This window comes from Heloderma suspectum, chromosome 2 (assembly GCF_057233095.1).
Source record: "Heloderma suspectum isolate Gila_16-S chromosome 2, 16-S_ref, whole genome shotgun sequence".
Classification (NCBI taxonomy): domain Eukaryota; kingdom Metazoa; phylum Chordata; class Lepidosauria; order Squamata; family Helodermatidae; genus Heloderma; species Heloderma suspectum.
In genome coordinates this window covers 359125986-359147704 of record NC_139459.1, presented here as the reverse complement: position 1 = coordinate 359147704, position 21719 = coordinate 359125986, and the positions used below count along the sequence as shown (strand labels likewise).

The 21719-nt window shown below is 44.1% G+C and overlaps 1 protein-coding gene and 1 long non-coding RNA gene across 2 annotated transcripts in view; one reads left to right on the top strand and one right to left on the bottom strand.

Annotated features, from left to right (window-relative positions):
* The window catches only part of PPT2 (palmitoyl-protein thioesterase 2), a 50331-nt gene that overhangs the window by 6150 nt on the left and 22462 nt on the right, over positions 1 to 21719 (top strand). Inside the window, exon 2 of the mRNA XM_084841082.1 lies at positions 12784 to 12956. Coding sequence (XP_084697208.1) covers positions 12795 to 12956 — 162 coding nt within the window. The 5' untranslated portion in view covers positions 12784 to 12794. The remainder of the gene's footprint in view (positions 1 to 12783; positions 12957 to 21719) is intronic.
* Positions 15912 to 21495, bottom strand: LOC146355589 (uncharacterized). The gene is made up of 2 exons (XR_014788645.1): positions 21137 to 21495; positions 15912 to 16737 (listed from the first exon to the last, which is right to left on the bottom strand). It is a non-coding gene; the product is annotated as an uncharacterized LOC146355589 (long non-coding RNA).

Below are 21719 nucleotides of genomic sequence, written 5' to 3'. Positions count from 1 at the left end.
GCCCAGTGACAAAGCATCAGTAAACAAGCAAGTTAAGCAACTGTGTGAGTTTAGCAACAGGACAAGGAAGCCAGGGCAATCGACTCTTTCCTTCCTATTCTGTACTCACAGTAAGTAAGTATAAATAAATAACTATAAATAATTTCCCCACCTTCTTGTAGTAAACAACTAAGTTTTCCAGGGAAAACACACCCAAATAAAGAACCAGTTATGAAGATAGAAAGCCAACAGGGGGGTGGGGGCTATCCAGTGTATTGCACTGAGTGCCACATGTATGACTGTCTCCCTGCTGGATGGAAGTCATAGGTGTGTGCTCGGTGTAATGAGCTCCTGGCTTTCAGGGAACAAGTGCGTTCCCTTGAGGCCAAGGTTGCTGACCTGGAGAAGCTAAGACAGGCAGAGAGGTTGGTGTATGAGACCTTCAGGGACCTAGTAGCTGTGTCCCACTCCCAGGGTGACAGCTCCTATGCTGTCACAGAGAATGCGGGTCTCACGGAAGGCAGGCATCGTTCTGAGGAAGAGGGAAATGATCCCTTAGAAGGGACCCGTTCCTCAGAAGACGAACAAATACCCTCTCACACTGAGGATGTGCCTCCAGGGAGAGCGGCTTGTGGTAGTGGGAGAATCAATCATTAGACACATAGACAGCTGGCTTTGTGATGGGCATGTAGACTGCATGGTGAACTGGCCGCCTGGTATGAAGGTTGCGGGTATCACACACCATCTAGATAGCCTAGTAAATAGTGCTGAGGTGGAGTCAGTGGTCATGGTCCATGTTGGTACCAACAATGTAGTAGAGGTCCTGGAAACCAAATTTAGGTTGCTAGGTAGGAGGTTGAAATCCAGGACCACCAAGGTGGCTTTCTTGGAAATGCTACCTGTTCCACGAGCAGGGCCGGCTAGGCAGGCGAAGCTGAGGAGTCTCAATGCATGGATGAGATGGTGGTGCCGGGAGGAGAGGTTCAGATTTCTTAGGCACTGGGGAACATTTTGGGACAAGCCAGGCCTCCACTTGAACCAAAATGGAATCGGACCGCTGGTGCTAAACATAAAAAGGATGGCAGAGCAGCTTTCAAACTAAATCCTGGGGGAAAGCTGACAGGAGCTGAGAAGCATCCAGTATGGGTTAAATCATCCCAAAGGGATGAAGATGAAAATGTTTAGATTGCCCAAATGTAGAAGGGGGGGAAATAGGCCAGGAGTACGTGATCAAACATAATAGCCAGTCAAAGGTGCCGGAATCCCAAAGCAAAAGATGCACACGCCAGAGGCATCTGGAGAGGGATACCATGTATAGGTGTTTTTATGCAAATGCTAAATGCCTCTGAGGCAAAATGGGAGAGTTGGAGTGCTTGATTTTAAAGGAAAACCTGGATATAGTGGGCATTACAGAAACCTGGTGGAGCAGAGAGAACTAGTGAGATATGGTCATCTCTGGATATAAACTCTATAGGAAGGACAGGGAAGGGCGTACTGGGGGAGGTGTTGCCCTGTACATCAAAGATGGCATAGTGTCGAGCAGACTAGAACACCTAAAATGGGTAGGCTCTTCCACAGAAGCACTGTGGGTGATAATACCAGGCTCCAAAACTAATTCAGTGCTAGGAACATGCTTTGGTCCCCCAGACCAGAATGCTCAGAGTGACCTTGAGATGGAAAATGAGATCAGGGAGGCCTCCAAGCAAGGAAGTGGTGTCATAATGGGCAACTTCAATTACCTCCACACTGATTGGATAAATGCATGTTCCAGCCATGACAAAGAGGTTAAATTTCTTGATGCCCCAAACAATTGTGCCCTAGAACAGTTGGTCATGGAACCGACCAGAGGGGAAGCGACCTTGGATTTAATCCAAATTAGTGTTGCCCAGACCTAGTACGAGATGTAAACGTTGTTGAACCAATTGGAAACAGTGATCACGGTGCTATCGGATTTAATATATATTTAAGTGGAAAATTGCCAACCAAGTCCAACACAGTCACATTTTGACTTCAAAACAGGAAACTTCTTTAAAATGAGGGGACTGGTGAAAAGGAAGTTAAAAGGGGGAGTCAAGAGGATTTAATCACTTCAAAATGATTGGAGATTACTCAAAACCACAATAATAGAAGCCCAGCTAGAATGTATGCCACAGGTTAGGAAAGGTAGCACCAAGTCCAAGGGGTCGCCGGCATGGTTAACGAGCAGTGTTAAGGGAGCCATTAGAGAAAAGAGAGCTTCCTTCAGAAAATGGAAGTCTTGCCCAAGTAAGGAAAGCAAAAGGGAGCACAAGCTTGCACAAAGACGATGCAAGCAGACAATAAGAGATGCAAAAAGGCATTCTGAAGGGCATATCGCTAACAACATCAAGGCCAACAATAAAGAATTCTTTAAATATATCAGAAGCAGGAAACCAGCTAGGGATGCAGTTGGACCACTGGATGACAATGGAGTTCAAGGAGTACGGAAGGAGGACAAGGAGATTGCAGAGAAGCTGAATGAATTAATTTCATCCATCTTCACTGCAGAAGATATAGGACAGATACCTGCACCTGAACTGATGTTTTCAGGAAGAGAGTCTGAGGAACTGAGGCAAACAGCGGTGACAAAAGATGAAGTTCTCAACCATATTGATAAATTGAAAGCAAATAAATCACCAGGCCCAGATGGTATCCATCCTAGAGTTTTCAAAGAACTCAAATATGAAATTGCTGATCTTCTGACCAAAATATACAACATGTCTCTAAGATCAGCCTCTATACCAGAGGACTGGAAGATGGCCAATATAACACCAATTTTCAAAAAGGGATCCAGGGCAGATCCAGGGAATTACAGGCCCATTAGCTTAACATCTGTTCTGGGTAAATTGGTTGAAGGCATTATTAAAGTTAAAATTAGTAAGCATATAGAAGGACAAGCCCTGCTGAAAAAGAAACAACACAGCTTCTGCAAAGATACGTCCTGTCTCACTAATCTTTTAGAGTTCTTTGAGACTGTCAATAAACATGTAGATAGGGGTGATCTGGTAGACATTGTTTACTTGGACTTCCAAAAGGCTTTTGACAAAGTCCCTCACCAAAGACTCCTGAGCAAACTTAGTAGTCATGGAATAAGAGGCGAGGTCCTCTTATGGATCAGTAAGTGGTTAAAGAACAGAAAGCAGAGAGTAGGAATAAATAGTAAATTCTCCCAATGGGAGAGCCATTCACACACTGCTAAAGCATTCTGTCTAAACATGTATAGGATTGCGCCCTAAAATGATCAAGGGACTGGAGCATCTCCCCTGTGGGAGAAGGTTATAACAGCTGGGATTGTTTAGCTTGGGATAAAGGAGGGTAAGGGGAAACATGATAGAAGTCTACAAAATTATGTGTGGTATGGAGAATGTGGATAAAGAGACATTTTTCTCCCTCTCTCAAAATACTAGAACCCGAGGTCATCCCATGAAGCTGATTGGTGGGAGATTCAGGACAGATAAAATGAAGTACTTTTTTCACACAGCACATAGTTAAACTATGGAATCCACTACCACAGGATGTAGTGATGGCTGCCAATTTGGATGGCTTTAAAAGGGGGGTGGACAAATTCCTGGAGGAGAAGGCTATCAGTGGCTACTAGTCTTGATGGCTATCTGTTACTTCCAGTATCGTTACTTCCAGTATCAGAGGCAGTGAGCCGATGTGCACCAGTTGCTGGGGGACATGGACGGGAGGGTGCTGTTGCGCTCATGTCCTGCTTGTGGGTTCCTGGTCGACAGCTGGTTGGCCACTGTGTGAACAGAATGCAGGACTAGATGAACCCTTGGTCTGATCCAGCAGGGCTCTTCTCATGTTCATTCTAAAAATTAATTTCTTTACATGCATTTTTTAATGTTTCCATTTTGCTTTGTTCACACTGTCTCAGGTTTGTGTTGCTGTTTTTAATATTCTCTGCTGGTTTCTTTCTTGGTGCTTGAGGCTGCAATCCTACACACTTACCCAACTGAACTGAATAGGACTTACCTATATAAGATGGAGCTGTCGATTGTTCATATAGGGTTTTTTGTTTTGTTTGTTTTTAGTGTTTTCTGATACTGTCAATTTTTAGACAACCTATAGGTCCTATTGGGATCCAATGGAAGGTGTAGGATAAAACATGTTCATGAATAAATAAAGGAAGATATGAAATCAGAACATTTAGTCATTATATAGTGGCATTATATTTTTGTTGATTATTTCCCCATCCCCCATTTCTGGCATTAAATAAATAAATAAATAATCTTATGTTCTATAGTTGCTGGTTCTGCACTGAGCAGGGGGTTTGATGAGCTGACCGCTCAGACCCCTTCCAACTCTAAGATTCAACACTTCCATTTAAACCGGTGGCATGACCGTTTCACCCAGTGTCCTCTACCTCTGTGATTATGTGAGGTTACCTAGTCACCGCAGGTCATTTGATAGTTCTCTGTCATAATAGGTTAATTGTTGAGAGTTTTTAGGTGCTTTCTGCATTCCTGTAAGGATGTTCCTGTTGTGAGATATAGTTGTGTTCAGCCTGATGCCAGTGAAAACCAATTAAAAAGAAGGGGGGGAGGGAGGAAAGAAGGACTCACACCTGAACCCAAAATGGCAAATTGGTGACAGAACCATAGCAAAGCAGAAGAGGGGTAAAACCAGTGTAACGTCTGCTTAGAGTAGACCCATTGAAATGAATGGGACTTCAGTTAGTCAGGACTAACTTGAATCAGATTCATTTGAATGGGTCTACTTTAAGTAGGACTTACATTGGATTTTACCCCAGGCGTCCTTCTAACTGGGTATGCCTTAGTGTCCTAGGGAGAGGGTTGCTTTTTTTAAAGGCCAATTTAAGAAACCTTCCTTGCAAAAGCAATAAAATTTGAACAAGTGGGTCTGCTATTTGATCAGAACATGTATATTGTACAAATAAACAACTCTCTAATGAATGAAACAGCATTCTTTTCTCCCCCACCCCCATATAAAAAGACGTGGCAGGGAAGGGCTGCCTCCTACCCGCCCCTGCTTTTAGCCTGATCTGCACTTCAGATGGTAATGAAGTGGCAGCTGTACCACTTTGGACTGTACCTCTGAGTGCTTCTCCCTGACACACACACACACACACACGCACAGGTAACAGCCTGCAAGCAGAAATCTAGCACAGAAGGAAGAAGCCTGGGATATTTGTTCATTGTATATTTATACCCTGCTTTTCAAAATGCTTTTCTTTGCCCAAGGCTGTTTACAATATAAGCAATAAAAGCAATAATAAGAACAATGTAAACCTTTCTCACGGAGTTCATTTATTTGTAGAATCATTTTTATGCCATCTTTCCTCCCCCACAAGACTGCCCTCCAAGAAGGCTCACAGTCGCAAGTTAGAAACACCCCCTGCCCCACCTAATAAAAATGAAACAGAGAGCTGAAACTCAGAGACAAGCGATGGGTGATATTTCGGTTAAAAATAATAATTTAGAAAAACCGTGGGAAATAAAATAAAAATCAGGAGGGGCTTGGAGCCCGTCGGGGCAAAGAGAGGCGTTTGTGTGTGCATTGGTGCCCACGGGCACCATATTGGAGATCCCAGGAGTAAACCATACTGAGCTAGCTGGACCAATGGTGGCCTGACTCCGTCTAAGGAAGCTTCCGATGTGCCTATGGAATATTTGCCATACCTGTGGGGCAAGAGGCACAGCACATCGAGAGGCCTCTTGCAGCCTGTGAGCATCTCACTGCAAAAGTCCCAATATGTCTGCAGGGAAGACACATCAGTTCAATCAGTGTGGCAACTCTATTGCCTGTGATTCATTATTCATTTGAAGTTTCATAATAAAAACACAAGAAATTGTCTTTCTGAATCAGTCCCGAGCACCCATCTTGTCTAGCACTCTGCATCTCCAGTGGTGGCTCAGCAAAGCAAGGTGTGATGGATAGCTGCCCCCCTGTTGCATGTCCCAGCACCTGGTGTTCAGGGAGCTATACTGCTTCTGAACATGGTGATGCCATTCTTATTTATTTGTGACATTTATATTCCACCTTTCTTCTGGGAGCTCAAATGCAACATACATGGGGGTTTTCAAGTAATCTTTTCATCCAGACACTGACCTGACCTAGACCAGCTTCGCTTCAGCACAGAGGCTGTTTTAGGGGGCCTTCAAATGATACGCTGGTACTTGCTTTTTACAGCTATTGATAGACCTGTCCTCCCTCAGATGATGATGATAATAGGGAAAGATCCAATGGTGCCCTGGCGCTAGCGCTGTTGATGTCGCAGTAGCGTAAACCAAAGCTAGGGAAACCCATTCACACTAGCAAGTGTAATTGACATTGTACAAGCATTAGTTTATGCTAGCCTAAATCATCAGTGGTGCTAGCACTGGGACACCACTGGATTCTTTCCATAATGTTTAGTATTATATCATTTTACATAAATAAATATTTTGCCTATAAATAAAAAGTGCTGTTTTACTTCATTTGTATGATGAGGCTTAACCACTAACAATAAAGAATAAAGGCATGTAGGGGTTTCTATACAGAATCCTCCGCCCAGGAAGTATTGTGTGGCAAAAATAGGCATCCACGTATAACCAGATCTATAGAATCCTTTGAAGACTTAAAGCTCCTGCACCAGCCTGCTAAACAAGTATTCATGGATGATGTTGGTCACCTGCTGCTCTGTGCTGCTTGTCTGTTCCACCATGCAGGATGGGTGCAGTTTCTCCCTTGGGTGTTTGCCCTGGAGTGATTGTTCCTCACTCTAGGTGAGCCACAAACTACAAGCCTATCCAGCACTAACTTAAATTGTAACAATTTCCAGAGTAGTAGCTGTGTTAGTCTGTTGCTGTAAAAACAAGAAAGTGTTTCATGGTACCTTTAAAGACTCACAAATTTGTTAAGGCATAAGCTTTTGTGGACTACAGTCCACTTCATCTGGTGCTTGCAGTGAATATAAATCTGCCAACGTAAGGTTAACACTTCATGCATCTGATGAAGTGGACTGTGTCCCTGAAAGTTTGTGCCATGATCAATGTGTTAGTCTTTAAGGTGCCACATGACTCTTCGTCATTTTAACTTAAAGTGGTGTGCTCACAGATACAATTTACCTTACCTAGCCTCTCCCATTTTTTTCCTTCCAGTATTTCATAACACTTCTAGTTCCCAAACAGAGTTGGGAAAAATCCCAGGTCAGTGTTGCTCCAGGACTAGAAAAAAAAAATGCTGAATTTTAATACTTTGTTGCATACAGAGCAAGCTATCAGAAATGTGAGACATTGTTCCAGCCCAGTTCCCTGGCATTGTAATTACTCATTTCTTTTCACACTTTCAAACTGCTATACATAGTATACTGGCTGGAGACTGTGAGAGTTGTAGTGCAACACATCTGGAGAGCACCAGGTTGAGGGAGGCTAATATACTTCAAGTGTGAGCCCAATCTTGTCTAGGCCAATTGGCAGTGACGCATTCCCGTCTCAGACAGATAACTTACTATTCTAGTGCATGTGCCTCAGATCCTTAAATTCAGTGCTTCCCAGCCTTGGGTCTTCCGATGTTGTAGGACTACTGCTCCTATCCCCTGACTATTGGTCATGCTGGCTGGGAAAATGGGTGTTGTAGTCCAACATAATCCGGGGACTCAAGGTTGGGAACCTGGGACCTTCTGAATGCAATGTGCTCTACCGTTGACTTGCGCCCTCTCCGTGATGGGGAGACCCAGGAAGTTCCTTTCAGAGCCTCCACCCACCCCAGCATATCTCAGGGATTTCCTGTCTCTGCCCCTATTGGCTGAAAGGAGTGGGTGGGGCCAGGGAAAGGCTTCATAATCCCAGGGATGTGGGAAGCTGGTCAGGAGCATGTGGAATGTAGAGATCTAGGCCTCTCCAAGCAAGCAGTCCAGAGTTGGGGAGTGTGTCATCCACATGAGCTTGAGCCAGGTAAGACTTTTGAAGTAACCAAGGGCTGGACTCTGATCTGATTTGTCTGCCTCCTTCCATGCAGGAGGCAAGGCAATCTGATCAGCCCTGTCCTTTAACCCCATTGGGGTGTTGTTTATAGCTCTGGAGCTAGCTGAGAGACTCTGCCACTTGCAATGACAGCATGGCAGTGCTTGAATGGCTAATGTGGGAGGTGCTGGATCTCTCAGCTTTGCCCAGGCCAGCCTTCACTCAACCTGATGCCTGCCAGATGTGTTGGACTACAATTCCCATCACCCCTAGCCAGCCTGGCCCTTCATGATGCTGGTCAAGGGTTATGTGAGTTGTAGGGCATCACATCTGAAGGGCATCAGGTTGGGGAAGACTGACCTATTCTATTTGTATGGTTTCCATGGATCTCTACTCCATTTTGATGACTGCTGTTTTAAGTCATTTTCACCCACTGGTTCCTTATTTTTGGTGGCTGCTTTCCTTATTGTGCATTATGATTCTTCAGTTAGCTGGTCTACAACTCACTACATCCCCCATGTGTTGGTCTACAACCTCCATCATCCAGTGGCTGTGCTGGCTGGGGATGATGGAGGTTGTAGACCAACACATCTGGCAGGCTGTGTTGCAGAACCAGGTTGCAGAAGGCTGGAATAGGCCACGTAAGACAACTAAGTCAGGGAGTCAGGGGTGGGCAATTTGTGGCCTCCCATATTTTTTTGGCCTACAACTCCCAACATTTCTTACCATTAGCTCTTCTGGCTAGGCCTGAAAGGAGTTGTAAGCCATAATATGTTGAGGGCCACAAGTTGGCCACCGCTGAACAAAGCCTTTAAAGGCCGAAGGCTTCCCTGAACTGGAATGTCTTGACCCTGCCGCAGAAGCCCAACAAGGAGGGGGCAAGACAGCCCTTTCTAGGTAGGCAGTTCCAAAGTCTGAGTGCAGCAGTGAGAATGCCCTCTCCCTGTTCTCTAGCCAACTGGGGGTACCTCAGCTATCATGCTGGGTTCTGTTGGACGTCTGGGCATGCAGGAGGCTGACCAGGCCTCCAGGATGGCAACCCACCATACTTTTAAGCATGCAAAGGTACCATCAACTGACTTGACTCCCATTTTTAAGTCTGGCAGACTGGTCACAAGAGGGGCCGTAGCTCAGTGGTGGGGCACCTGCTTTGTATGCAGAAGGTCCAAGGTTCAATCCCCAGCGTCTTGAAGTAGGGCTGGGAAAACTGCCTGCCTGAAACCCCACAGAGCCGCTGTCAGTCAGTGTCAACAGTACTGGGCTTGATGGACCAAGGATCTGACTCTCTGTGGTTTCCTGTGAGAGCTGTGGGAACACCAGACCAATATGCAGCTCTATGAGTTGAAACCAGTCGTACAAGTGTGGACAAACGTGTCACGGAAGGAAGTTGTTCCTGACTCCATTAAGGGTCAGGCATGGAGTTCCAACCTATTGGTATCTATTGAGAGGGAAAGGCCACCCATGTGGATCGCTCGGAACATGTCGCTCACTGTAAAGCACATCTTGCTGGAGTGTCTGTGATTCTCAAGCGTGTGGCAGGCCTTCCGGCATACCCCGTCCCCATACTCCTATCTTAGCCTCCAGGGAAGAGCTATTTATCAAGGCAATATGAGCAGCTTGGATGGGAGAGAAATGGGGGGCGCAACAGACATTTGGATTTATAACAAGCATGTGAGATTGTAGCTTCATCGTGATGTGTATATAATGAATAAATGAATGAATGAATGAATGAATGTGTATGCAAATAGAGAGCAGGCGCCAGTGTGCATTTGATGATTATTGAATTGCTGACTGATTGTGCTGGCTTTGATTTTGCATTCCAAATAGAAGGTGTGCTAGATTTAGAAGTATATGCAAATGGAATGTGTTAGGATCTCTCCTTACATTCCTGGGACAGACTGATTTGTGGGATGAAGGAAAACATGTCAGAGTTTTTCTTTAATTTTTTGGACATGTGTAACCACAGATTAATCCTTCTTTTGCAGTGCTGATTTGTAAAACCATCCTGCTTATTTATAGGGGAGTGGGTTGGATGGAGTCTTTGCCTTGCCACATTCACCTTGGATTTTGGATACCAAGTAGTCTTGAGAGAGGGTCTCCAACATGGTGCCTGTGGGCACCAGTGTGCCCACAAGCACCATTCTTGTTGCTCACCATGCTCCCTGCCTGTCCCGATTTTTATTTTATTACTTCAACATTTTTTTAACTGGGAGGCTGGCATTCTACAAAGTGAAATGTTGCCCTCCAATGCCATCTTTATTTGGGCTCAGAAGGGTAGTTTTGTGTTTTGGAGTTCAGACCCCCCCACACACACCTCTGCCTTACACTTAAGTTCTTGGGCAGGTTACTTTTCTTTTAAGTCTTGCTAGTTTGCCTTCTGGGAAACGAGTATTTTATGACTGGCCATGCCTACCATGGCAGCCATGTTATGAATGGTAAAGCTCCACCCCATAAAAGCCATTTTGTTAGAGTGCCCATGACATTCTCTCAAAATTCTAAATATACCGACCAACCCAAAAAGATTGGAGATCCCTGCCAGACTTTCCAACTTCAGTGCCTTTGTTGGACAGGAATAATAGTCACCCAGGTCAAGGGGCCATGGTGCCAAACAAAGTAAAGATGGAAGATGCAAATTACTCTGTGAGTTATTACTGTAATAGCAGAGAGCAGTGTGACTGCTAATATATTACTGATGATGTGTTTAATGTTATGTGCCACCTGGTTAATACTAGTAATAATACCTTTCCCAATTTCCTGTCACTACTGGAATATCTTTAGACTAGGCATGGCATACATGAAACCATGAGAGCTGGTATAGCGTAGTAGCATGGGCTTAATTCTCACTGAGATAATACTAGTAATAATACCTTTCCCAATTTCCTGTCACTACTGGAATATCTTTAGACTAGGCATGGCATACATGAAACCATGAGAGCTGGTATAGCGTAGTAGCATGGGCTTAATTCTCACTGAGATAGTAAACTTGTGTACCACTTCAGACTGCAGGTAGGGGTATCTCATGACTGAATAATCTTCCCTGCTTAAAATAAATAAATCCATGCACATAGAAAACTAGTGTATCAAGGAGAAGGCTAAGGTAAACCCTTCTTCCTGAAATCTAGTTTTCTATGGACAGGAGTTGATTTTGGGATGGAGGAGCATTCAGTCATGGGCTCTCCTCTCTTATAGTCTGTAATGCAGGGATGTCGAACGGCTTTCATCCAAAGGACCAAATTGAATTTCAGAGAAAGGCAAGATGGGGTGGACCAAAGGCCAAATACTAAAAATGGCAGCATTTTTTAGCTTAAAGCTCTTACAGCCAGTACTAAGCCTTAGGAGAGGCATTTCCACCTTTTAGACTGCAGGGAAAAACTGCAGAACAGCCTGGAAACCACCAAATAGTCAGGGAAAAGGGGGTTGGGTCAAGAGAAGGGGGCATGAACATCTGGGGAACCCAGGTGGGGCTGGATTTGGCCCATAGGCGGGCCGGATTTGGTCCATGGGCCTGAGGTTTGGCACCCCTGCTGTGGTGGTACAGTCCAGCCACAGGTTTATTATCTCAATGATACCTTTGCCTAAGCTGGTGGTTTATTTACTTAAGACATTTCTGTACTGCCCTTCATCAGAATTATCCCTGGAGGTTTTTTGGAACAGAAAAACCATAAGAAGCAATCAAATGGGTAAAACAACAACAAAATAATAATTAAAACTGGAGACAAGTATACCTTGTTTAAAATCTCATCTTGGCCTGTAGAAACCGGTAGGTGGTTTTAGGTGAAACAAAGTTGTTCATTTCAGCTTTGCAATATAGGGATAATACTGCCTTCTTTACAAGTCTGTTGTAAAGGGTCTTGAGATTATGATATATGAACACTCTTTACAAAACAACAACTATATAAACAAGAAGTCTTGTTATAACCGTGTCTTCAGGAATGGGATGTCTGGGGGTTCAGAAGTCCAAGAATGGGAAATTGGTGGTGGTGGAGGACAGCTCTCAGAGTTTTGCAGGGTATACATAGAATCTCCAGGTCCTGACTAATCAACTCTGATGGGCAGAGAAGGAGATATATGGGTTGAGTTGGTCCAGTAAGAACGGGGTGGAGACTAGACATGGGTGGGCAGCAGTGGTGTAGTGGGTCCAGGGCTCGTGGGGACACTGCACCAGCACTTTTTTATTAGCAGGGACAGTGACTTCATCTCCCCCCCCCCCCGTTTCCCTGTTCCCTCCTCACTTAGCTGCAATCTTCACAGTGGCTGGGGGGAAATTAATTTTCCCAGCAACAATTTTTAAAAAATTATTATTATTATTATTATTTACATGTCTACACTGCCCAATAGCCAAAGCTCTCTAGGCGGTTTACAAAGATTAGAAACATTAAAAATACAATATTCAGAGATGAAAAGCCATTTACATAAAAAAACCACATGAACAGACAATATATGCAAGAGAACATATATCTAAAACAACTTCAGACAAGCCATCTCAAGCAAACAACCATAACCATAAGACAATCCAGGATTGGTTAAAATTTATCATATGCTCCCAAATGCCTGAGAGAAGAGAAAGGCCTTAACCTGGCGCCGAAATTCCCTGTTGTAATGCAAAGCATTTTGGGGTGGCCTGGTCTTGAATAGGCAATTAGACCCATTAGCTTTACAAAAGACCTGCTGGTGGTGATGAAGGCTGCTGGGACTGGCTTGTGGATGTGGATCAACACAGCTGCCTGCAATTTTGGACTCTTCTTGGGGGTGTGGCTATGGGGACCGTCACGATGAACACCTGCACTTCAAAATTTACCATGACACCCTTGGTAGGCAGCAGCAGGAGACATTGCACGGGGAAGTCACGTAAATCCTTTTCTCTCTTGTCCAGCTGGTGGGATCATGCGGCAGCGCCGAGGCTACACCGGGGTGCTGGCTCCATTCTGTGTCCTGGTCATCTTCCTTCTGCTCACTCTCACTGCCTCTTACAAGCCTGTCATTGTTGTCCACGGCCTGTTTGACAGCCCTTATGACTTCCAGCTCCTGCTTGACTTCATCAATGAGGTGAGTCTGGGAGCTGGGATGCCTGCAATGAAGGTGGGACGTGGCAGGGACAATATTGGTGTGGTTTAATACATAATGTATTTATTTAATTATTCATATAAAAACTATATGTTGGGAAACCTTTCATTAGGTATTGAGCTCCTACTTAGGCTGTTTTATTGTAGATGTTCCATAAACATATCAATTATAGACTAAGATTTATAACTAGTGAATCCCTTTGTTTCTTTAGTGATTTTGATTTACTATTATGCATGTTCTTCTTTTTGTTGCCTTTATTTTGTTAAACTTATTTCTAAATAAAATAAACTTTCAGGGGGAAAATAAAATAAAAACCATACACCCCTCCTTTAAAAAAACAAGAAAAGAATTCAAGGCAGCTTATAGATTAAAACATCACACAATATATAAAAGGATGTAAACTGGTGGGGGGTGGGTGAAGGTTCCCAATCTGGCCAGTGCCAGAATATTTGAGCATAGGGTGAATGTCTAGGGGAGCCTTCCCTGACCCGGCGCCCTCCCTATATGTTGGACTACAACCACCATTAGCCCCAGCCAATGTGCCTGATGCTGGCCAGGGATGATGGGAGGTATAGTACAACACATCGGAAGGACACCAAGTTGAGGAAGTCTATGCTAGAACCTTCAGATCAGTAGAAAGGCTGCTTCTGCTGGGCAACGGGGCAGGCAGGCAGTGATTTCCTCCTTTAATAAGGCAGTTCCTACTGCTGAGGTCTGGCTAATGGGTTTTCTTGCCTTGGTCTGTGGGGCCGATAACCCAGGGGAAGAGGATGCACCTTGTGTGTATAAGATCCCAGGTTCAATTCTCAGCATCTCCAGTTATTTGAGGTGCAATCCTAGGCATGTTTAGATAGAAAAAAGTCCTACAACTCCCACAAATCCCCCAGCCAGCATGGCTGGCTGGGGCCTGGGGTTGTAGGACGTTTTTCTGTCTGACCGTGCCTAGGATTGCACCCTTCATTATATTCATTTTAAAAGCTTATATCCTGCTTTCACCACCACCAGATGGACTGCCAGGTTCCACAGTAACAGTGGGGCTGGGGTCAACCCCCATCATCCTTGGGGAGCTGCCAGGACCCATCGTTGAGCCTATCCCAGCCCCCTCCTTTAAATCTAGCCACCATTTTAATTTCCCACAATGCCCTACAATGTAGCACCGCTCTGAGGCACTGTGAGGAATTAAAATAGACGCCATCATTCCTGGCCAGCCTAACCATGAAGCTAGCAGCCTCTTCCCTTTTCTTGTGTCTAGGCAGGCAGTGCTGTGTCGTAGTTTATTTTTAAATCATGTATTTATAAATAAGACTTATTGGGCAGCTTCTAGGGGAAGCCTAAGAGCAGCCTTCCCCAAACTGGAACCCTCCAGATGTGTTGTTCTACAACTCCCATGTTGGGTGGGGATGATGGGAGTTGCAGTGCAATGCATTTGGCAGGCACAGGCCAGGGAAGGGTGCACTAGATGGAGCAGTATTCTGACTTGTTCTGAGGCAGGCTCATATATTCCGATACTGCAGATACACCTCAAAGTGCTTTTTTTTTTTTAATCAAAAATGAAACCCCAAAATATTAATATAGTCTGAAGCGGGAAGGGATGAAAAGAGACAAAACACTTCGTTGGGGTGCTATTTAAAGGCAGTAACTTGAGTCTTTGGATCCAAAAAGGTCTTTGGTTTTCAAAGACGTCTTCGATGTACTGTTTGGGATTCGTCAGAAACAAATCTGTTAGTAAGGAAGTCACAGGTAGAATGGATATAAATACATGGAAAAAATGGATAAGCATCAGGAAAACAGCCTGTCCCCTGGAAGAAAGCTCTAGAATTTTTTTGGAATATATTATTATTTATTTTATCTTTATAAATGAAATAAACAATACCAAGAATACCAACAACCTGATCGATACTACGATTTCCCAGCAATACAATATTCTTAGGAGGACACAACAATAACAAAAAGAAAGAAAAAAAGGAAAAGAAAAGAGGAAAAGAAGTAAAGAAATAGAAATTTCTTTCCCTCCCCCTCCCCTTTAAAGGATTAACTTTAAACTCCAATATCCCCCGGCCTCCAATGCCATTCTATTTTAAAAACTATATATATAACATTAACAAACTTACAGTTTAATAAACAACCTTACATTTCAATATCATATTATATCAAAGAAACAGGCCTGCAGTTCATTCCCAGTAACCTATATTAATAATAATAATAATAATAATGATTAAAAAGAAATATAGTGTTATATAATAATAAAACTTAAAATAAACCTTCAACAATCAGTAATATATTTTATACTAGATATATAAATGCATGTGCACAATACACCCTCCAACAGTATTTAAATACAGCATATCATATCTATTTTGGAATAAAGAAATAAAAAAGAAAAGCAAGAAAAGAAGAAAGATGAAAGAGAATAAATTAATATATGTATAATCATTTATCTTCTGCCTGGATCATGTAGACTAAACATAAACAGTTAACAGAGCTTGTTTAAAGATTCCAGTTCATGGGGTTGTAACAGAATTCTAACGCATTTTTACATTCAGCCATGCCTCCGCCATTTCATGATTTAGAAACTTCTTCATCTGACCTTCAGATACAATGCAAAGTGTAGCAGGATATTTTAAGTAATATTGTAAGTTCGTTTGCTTTGCCATATATTTCACTTTGATGAATTGCCTTCTTTTATTTGCCACCTCTTTGATGTAGTCTGGAAATAACATAACTTTATCTTGTTTCCAGGAAAGGCTTCCACCCTCTCTTGCTAAACACAGGATATAATTATTTGTGGAGACTTTTGCAAATTGGACTATGATCATATAGTCAGTCCCTTTAGCATTTGGCACATGAAATGCCTGCTCAATATTGTTGCACAAAATGCTAGTGTCGCCCCCTGGAGGCTAGTCCAATTTGCCCCAAAGAGGAGAGTCAACTTCAGGCTGGGTCCAACTCGATTTTATTGTTTGCAAACAGTTCGACAAAGGAGCTCACGCTCAAAGCAGAGTCGACCCTGGGCAACCTCCGCGCTAGTTTTATCACTTAGCTTGCATTCCTCAGCCAGCGTGTTACTTTTGATTGGTTGCCAGCGGTTTGCTTAGCAACCTTATCTTAGGGTTACTGTCTGCTCATTCCAGGCATGCGCAGCTCTTACAGTACTATGTGCTGCTTAAGACACATACAATGGCTTTTAGGTTACATTTTTACTACAATTCCCCCCTCAAAAGGCTTTTCTCAAATTTATACTTTCTTTGGTCCCGTGGTGGACTATGCACTTAAAGGCGCAAACTATTATCACTGTGGCATTGATGGTTTTCTCTAAACAGCAAGTGAGGCCTAGGACGCCTTTGTTCTAGCTACTAGAATGTTGACAACAAAAACACTTTTTTTTTGAACTTTTGGAACTCAGTTTTGTTCCGTTCATCAGGAACCCTTGAAACAAGAGCACCCTCTTTCTGTAGAGCTACTTGAGTCCTTTCAGGGGTTCATTATTCCAACGGTGACCTTCAGGTGGGTCAGCTTCCGGTGTGACCCTCTCTGGTGCAGGTGATGCCTTTATTCAGTGTGATGAATCCACTTCTTTTCTTTGGCGACTTTCATAGCAATGGGAGTGGTAAGTAGGATCTGAAACAGACCCTTCTGCTTCTTGGTAGGTGGTTCATCTTTCTAGGACTGGATTAGCACCTAATCGCTGGGATTGAGATTATGCACTGGAGCATCTAAAGGCCAGGATTGGTGCGGTGTCGCAAACCTGTGAAAACAAAACAGACTGCAAAACAGTAACATAACCTTGAATCTTAAAACTTTTACTTTTAAATTCACATTTAAGCTATCAGCTATAGGTAATATCCGAGGTGGGCACTTATGGAACGTTTAAAAGGTGTCAATTTAATACTTCCCTTGGGGGCGCACCATACTCGAGTCAAGGTGATTGGCAAGGCCTGTGGCCTTTCAACTTAATCTTTAAACAAATTTTAATGAGCATTGTCTTTAAGGTGCGGTTCATCTTCTCAACTTGACTTGTAGATTGAGGTTTCCAAGGGGGGTGTAGCTTCTAGTTAGTTTGTTATGCCTGGGTCACTACTTGCGTCACTTGTCCAACAAAATGGGGCCCCTGATTTGATTCACTCTCTTTAGGTAACAAGAGCTTAGGGATTACTTTTTAACAGGATCTTGGCTACTGTCTGAGCGGTGCAGTCAATTGCTTTTATCATTACTAGCAGGTACCGATAGCCATGAGTCTGGGGCAACTCTGAAAACTCAATTTGAAATCTCTGAAAAGGATAGTAAGTGCATGGGCGACTTCTCATTTGAGCTGGGGGCTCAAACATCTTTGAATCATTTTTGAGGCACAAAGGGCAGTCAGCCACTGTTCTCAGGTCTTGGTCTAACCTGAAGGAGGTGCTATCTGCCTCGGGCGCACTCAAAATCGGGGTGTTAAAGGGGGATGATCCCTTTATTAGCTAACCATAATTTTTGAACTTCTCAATGAGCGGCTTCAAGCCTGCACAGGTGGCTTTTTTCAGAGGATACTGCCTTACGCACACAGGGCTCTCCCTTTTTAAAGAAGATTTTAATTTGTGTTATGCATTTGGTCGGGCAGGGGTTCTGTCTGCCCACACACATGGATTAACATTCTCTAAAATCTCAGTCCCTTTGGCCTCTGACACAATCTTGATTGCTTGAAGGGCCATTCGATAATTTGAGCCCTGCATTGCTGGCAGCTGTACTACAATCTGATTATCACTGAAGAAGATTTTAGCTTGCAGTTTTGTTAACAAGTCCCGCCCCAAGAGGGCAACCAGGTATGCAGATGAAACTACAAAGTCATGTTCCAGTATGTTATTTCCAGTCTTCGTGAGGAGGGGCTTACACGTGGGCAATTTAGTTTGTTTTTTTTTCCCTTTAATTCCTTTTATAGTTACATGCTTTCCACTTTCTCTTGCCGGGGGGCTTCACAGGGATCATAGAAAATGTGGCTTCAGTATCTACTAGGGCTTTACAGTCCTCGCCACCAACCCTTACTTTTACCTTGGGATTCTCCCGAGCGTTTGTTCGTAGGGTGGTGGCCCTTCAGCTAGACTCCCCCCCACTGGAGGACCCTGCCAGCATTTGGCAGCCTTCAGGGTGAGTCTCTTTTCTCTTTTCTTTCAGCTCTGGACAATCTTTCTTCCAATGTCTCTTCTCTCGGCAATACGCACATTTATTGAGCCCCGGTTGGCCCTTTCCTTTTCTCCCCCCCCCCCCCCGCGGTCGCTTCTGTGCTCTCAAGCTGCTGTTTATATCTCCACCCATGGTGGCTGCCACCATTGCCTTTTCTTTTTTCCAGGAATGGCACTTTTTTATGTGCTCTCATGTGCACCATAGCTCTAAAAACTTCATGATCTGGGGTCTGATAAGGCTAAAGCAGGCGGTGATATTAAGGCTTGCTTCAATTTAAGAAAAGCCTTTTTTATTTTAATTGTCCACTTCTAGTGGGTAATATTTTTGTTAAAGCTTCATATGGGGGCTTCACCCCTTTTTATGGCTACTATAGCCTCCCTCTTGTAACAGGCACACTTATCTTTTGGCTTGCCTGTTCTGCAAATCATGTTTCAAATTCTCTGTGCCATGCACCAGTTTTAACTCTTTGTTTTCTCTGCAAGTTAGGCTGTTTGCCATTGCTTCGACAGAGACTCGCTTGCTTAGATCTTCAACGACACACATTTGGGATAAGCTTTCTTTCTTTTTTAAGCCTTTTTGTCTGCTACTTTCTTCTGCCTTCTTTTATACCTTTTTCATATCATTAAAATCTAACACCATGACTGGAAAACATTTGTTTTGTATAGTAGGGCATAGTGGAGCAGATCTAACCATTATACTGCTCCTCTGACTGCATGGTCAGGGCCCATCAAAATCAAGGGAAGGGCGTTCTCATATGTGGAAAGAGTTCCAAGCCACCATTTTTGCATCGGCAACTCCACACTGCATGAGTTTTGGCAGAGTGTCAGGTTTGCCTCTGAGCAAACGGAACGTCAGAACAGTTCAGATTTTGAGAAAGAGCTGGAACACATGGGGCAGGAACTTTCTTAGGCTTCAGAAACACAGCTGGGCATAGAAGTATCACGGGAGAGTGGGGGACTCTCTCTCTCTCACCTCTTAAGTTAAGAGAATTTGCTGCCCCCCTTTTTAAAGGGAAACTAACTTTCGTAGTTTCTCTTTGAACTTTTTGAAGGCTGTTTCCTTTGTAGTCTATGAATCTCTAGAAATTTGTATCTGTATGCTTCATTAGGGTAAATGAAATCAAAGCCTTGGAAATCATAGAATCATAGAATAGTAGGGTTGGAAGGGGCTTACAAGGCCATCGAGTCCAACTCCCTGCTCACTGCAGGAATCTAAATCAGAGCATCCCTGACAGATGGCTGTCTAGCCTCGTCTTGAATGCCTCCAGGGTGGGAGAGCCCACCACCTCCCCAGGTAATTGGTTCCATTGTCGTATTGCTCTAACAGTTAGGACGTTTCTCCTGATGTTCAGCTGGAATCCAGCTTCCTGTCACTTGAGCCCATTATTCCGTGTCCTGCACTCTGGGATGATTGAGAAGAGATCCTGGCCTTCCTCTCTGGGACAACCTTTTAAGTACTTGAAGAGTGCTATCAGATCTCCTCTCAGTCTTCTCTTCTCAAGGCTAAATATACCCAGTCCTTTCAGTCAAATGCAGCTTTTTATCTGAGTGTTGAAATCACAAATCAAACTGTACACTGAGCTGATCACAAACAAACACACAATCTACAACAACGGGAGTTTAAGGCTATGACAAGCCTCACAGTACTTTTTATGGCAAGTCTTTAACTGTCCAAAGTTCCAGTCCATGTGCAGAGTGCCTCTAACAAAGAAGGCTTTGGGCCATAAAGAAGGGATGTTTTTAACAAAAGCTCTGTGTCTCTTCATCAGTTCGAATGGGGAAGGTGTAACCTTACACCTCTTCTAGATTCCTCCACAGATAAGAACAGAGCAGTGCTGCTCAGCTTTCCAGCTGTGATGCTTTTCTTGTTTTTTTTTTGCAAATCTCACTCTTTTGTCAGGTCCTCACAGACACCTTCCAGCCTCTCTGCTTGCTAAGGCTAAACCAGCCACGGCGAAGGGGGGTTAGGCAAGTCCCCCTTGGCTCTGCTCTGAGCAGGCTGACAGAGAGAAGCTCACACAGACCCTGATATTTTAAGAACTTGCTCTGTCTTTGTTTCTTGATTTTGCCACAGTCTTTAAGTCGTCAAACAAATCTCTTTCTTCAGAAGTTGCAACTTTTTAAACTGCTTTTGCTTCTTCTAACAAACTTGGATACGGTGGCAGACAAACTGTCTCTGGAGGGCCCCCTCCCTCCCCCAACAACCTCTCCTCCCAACCTAACAGACCGAATCAGACCGGGGGGAGCTCAGGGCACCTTGGGCAGGGTCTCCCAGTCTTCAAGCTCCTTCTGTGGGGCTTGAATCAGGGAGAACAGGGGCTTTGGGCTTCACCTCGGAGCATACCATCATGACTTTACAATATTGAACTTTATATTCAACCTTTTCTCGCCTTCAGTGGATTTTGGTTGGCACTCATCCAAATGCTGATAACCTCACCTTCCCTGAGGCAAATTTATCTCTTACTACTTGATTCAGACACCACCCGGGGTCTCTTGCCCCTGCGGTCCTTTGCCAGTAACACATTTACACATTTACACTTCTGTAACTAAGGGGGATTCTTTCCGCACCAATTCAACCAACCATCAATATAGGCGAATTGATCCCATTGCCCATTATTCACCACATTTTTATATACAGCATTTACAAGATTTACACCAAAGGATCCTATGTCTGGCCAACTAATTCCAAATGCTGGCCATTCCAATTGACAGAGTGTAACCAGCTTGCCTTTCGACATCTTAGTACACGGAGTCTGACAAACCTCAGACGCTTGACTTTGCTAAAGTTCTTTAGCATGCATCCCAAGGGAGTGGCAGAGCTTTCTAAACGGGAGCTACCCGCCCCCATTGTGCCTACCTCTATTTGAAACCACACACGGAGCCTGACAAACCTCCGACACTTACACGGAGTCTGACAAACCTCAGACGTTTACACAGAGTCTGACAAACCTCAGACGCTCTGAAGGCAACTCAAACAGAAAGACAGAAGGGAAATCAAGTACTTACTCTGCCCCACACCCTAGTGCCGTCTCTTCAGACCCATTCAGCCTGGTTGACTCAATCAATGGAGTCCACGCCTTTAACCTCCTGGGTGTCCCGACCCCCGTTCTCTGGTGCCGTGGCAGACCTCAAAGGTGGTCCGGCGCGCCCCACAGGCACCTTCGCCGGTTCTGTCGTTTGACCCCAGGGTGGTCCAAGGGACTCCTGGCTGCTCGCCAGTTTGTTGCACAAAATGCTAGTGTCGCCCCCTGGAGGCTAGTCCAATTTGCCCAAAAGAGGAGAGTCAACTTCAGGCTGGGTCCAACTCGATTTTATTGTTTGCAAACAGTTCGACAAAGGAGCTCACGCTCAAAGCAGAGTCGACCCTGGGCAACCTCCGCGCTACAGTTTTATCACTTAGCTTGCATTCCTCAGCCAGCGTGTTACTTTTGATTGGTTGCCAGCGGTTTGCTTAGCAACCTTATCTTAGGGTTACTGTCTGCTCATTCCAGGCATGCGCAGCTCTTACAGTACTATGTGCTGCTTAAGACACATATAATGGCTTTTAGGTTACATTTTTACTACAATATCAAGTAAATAATATTGATAA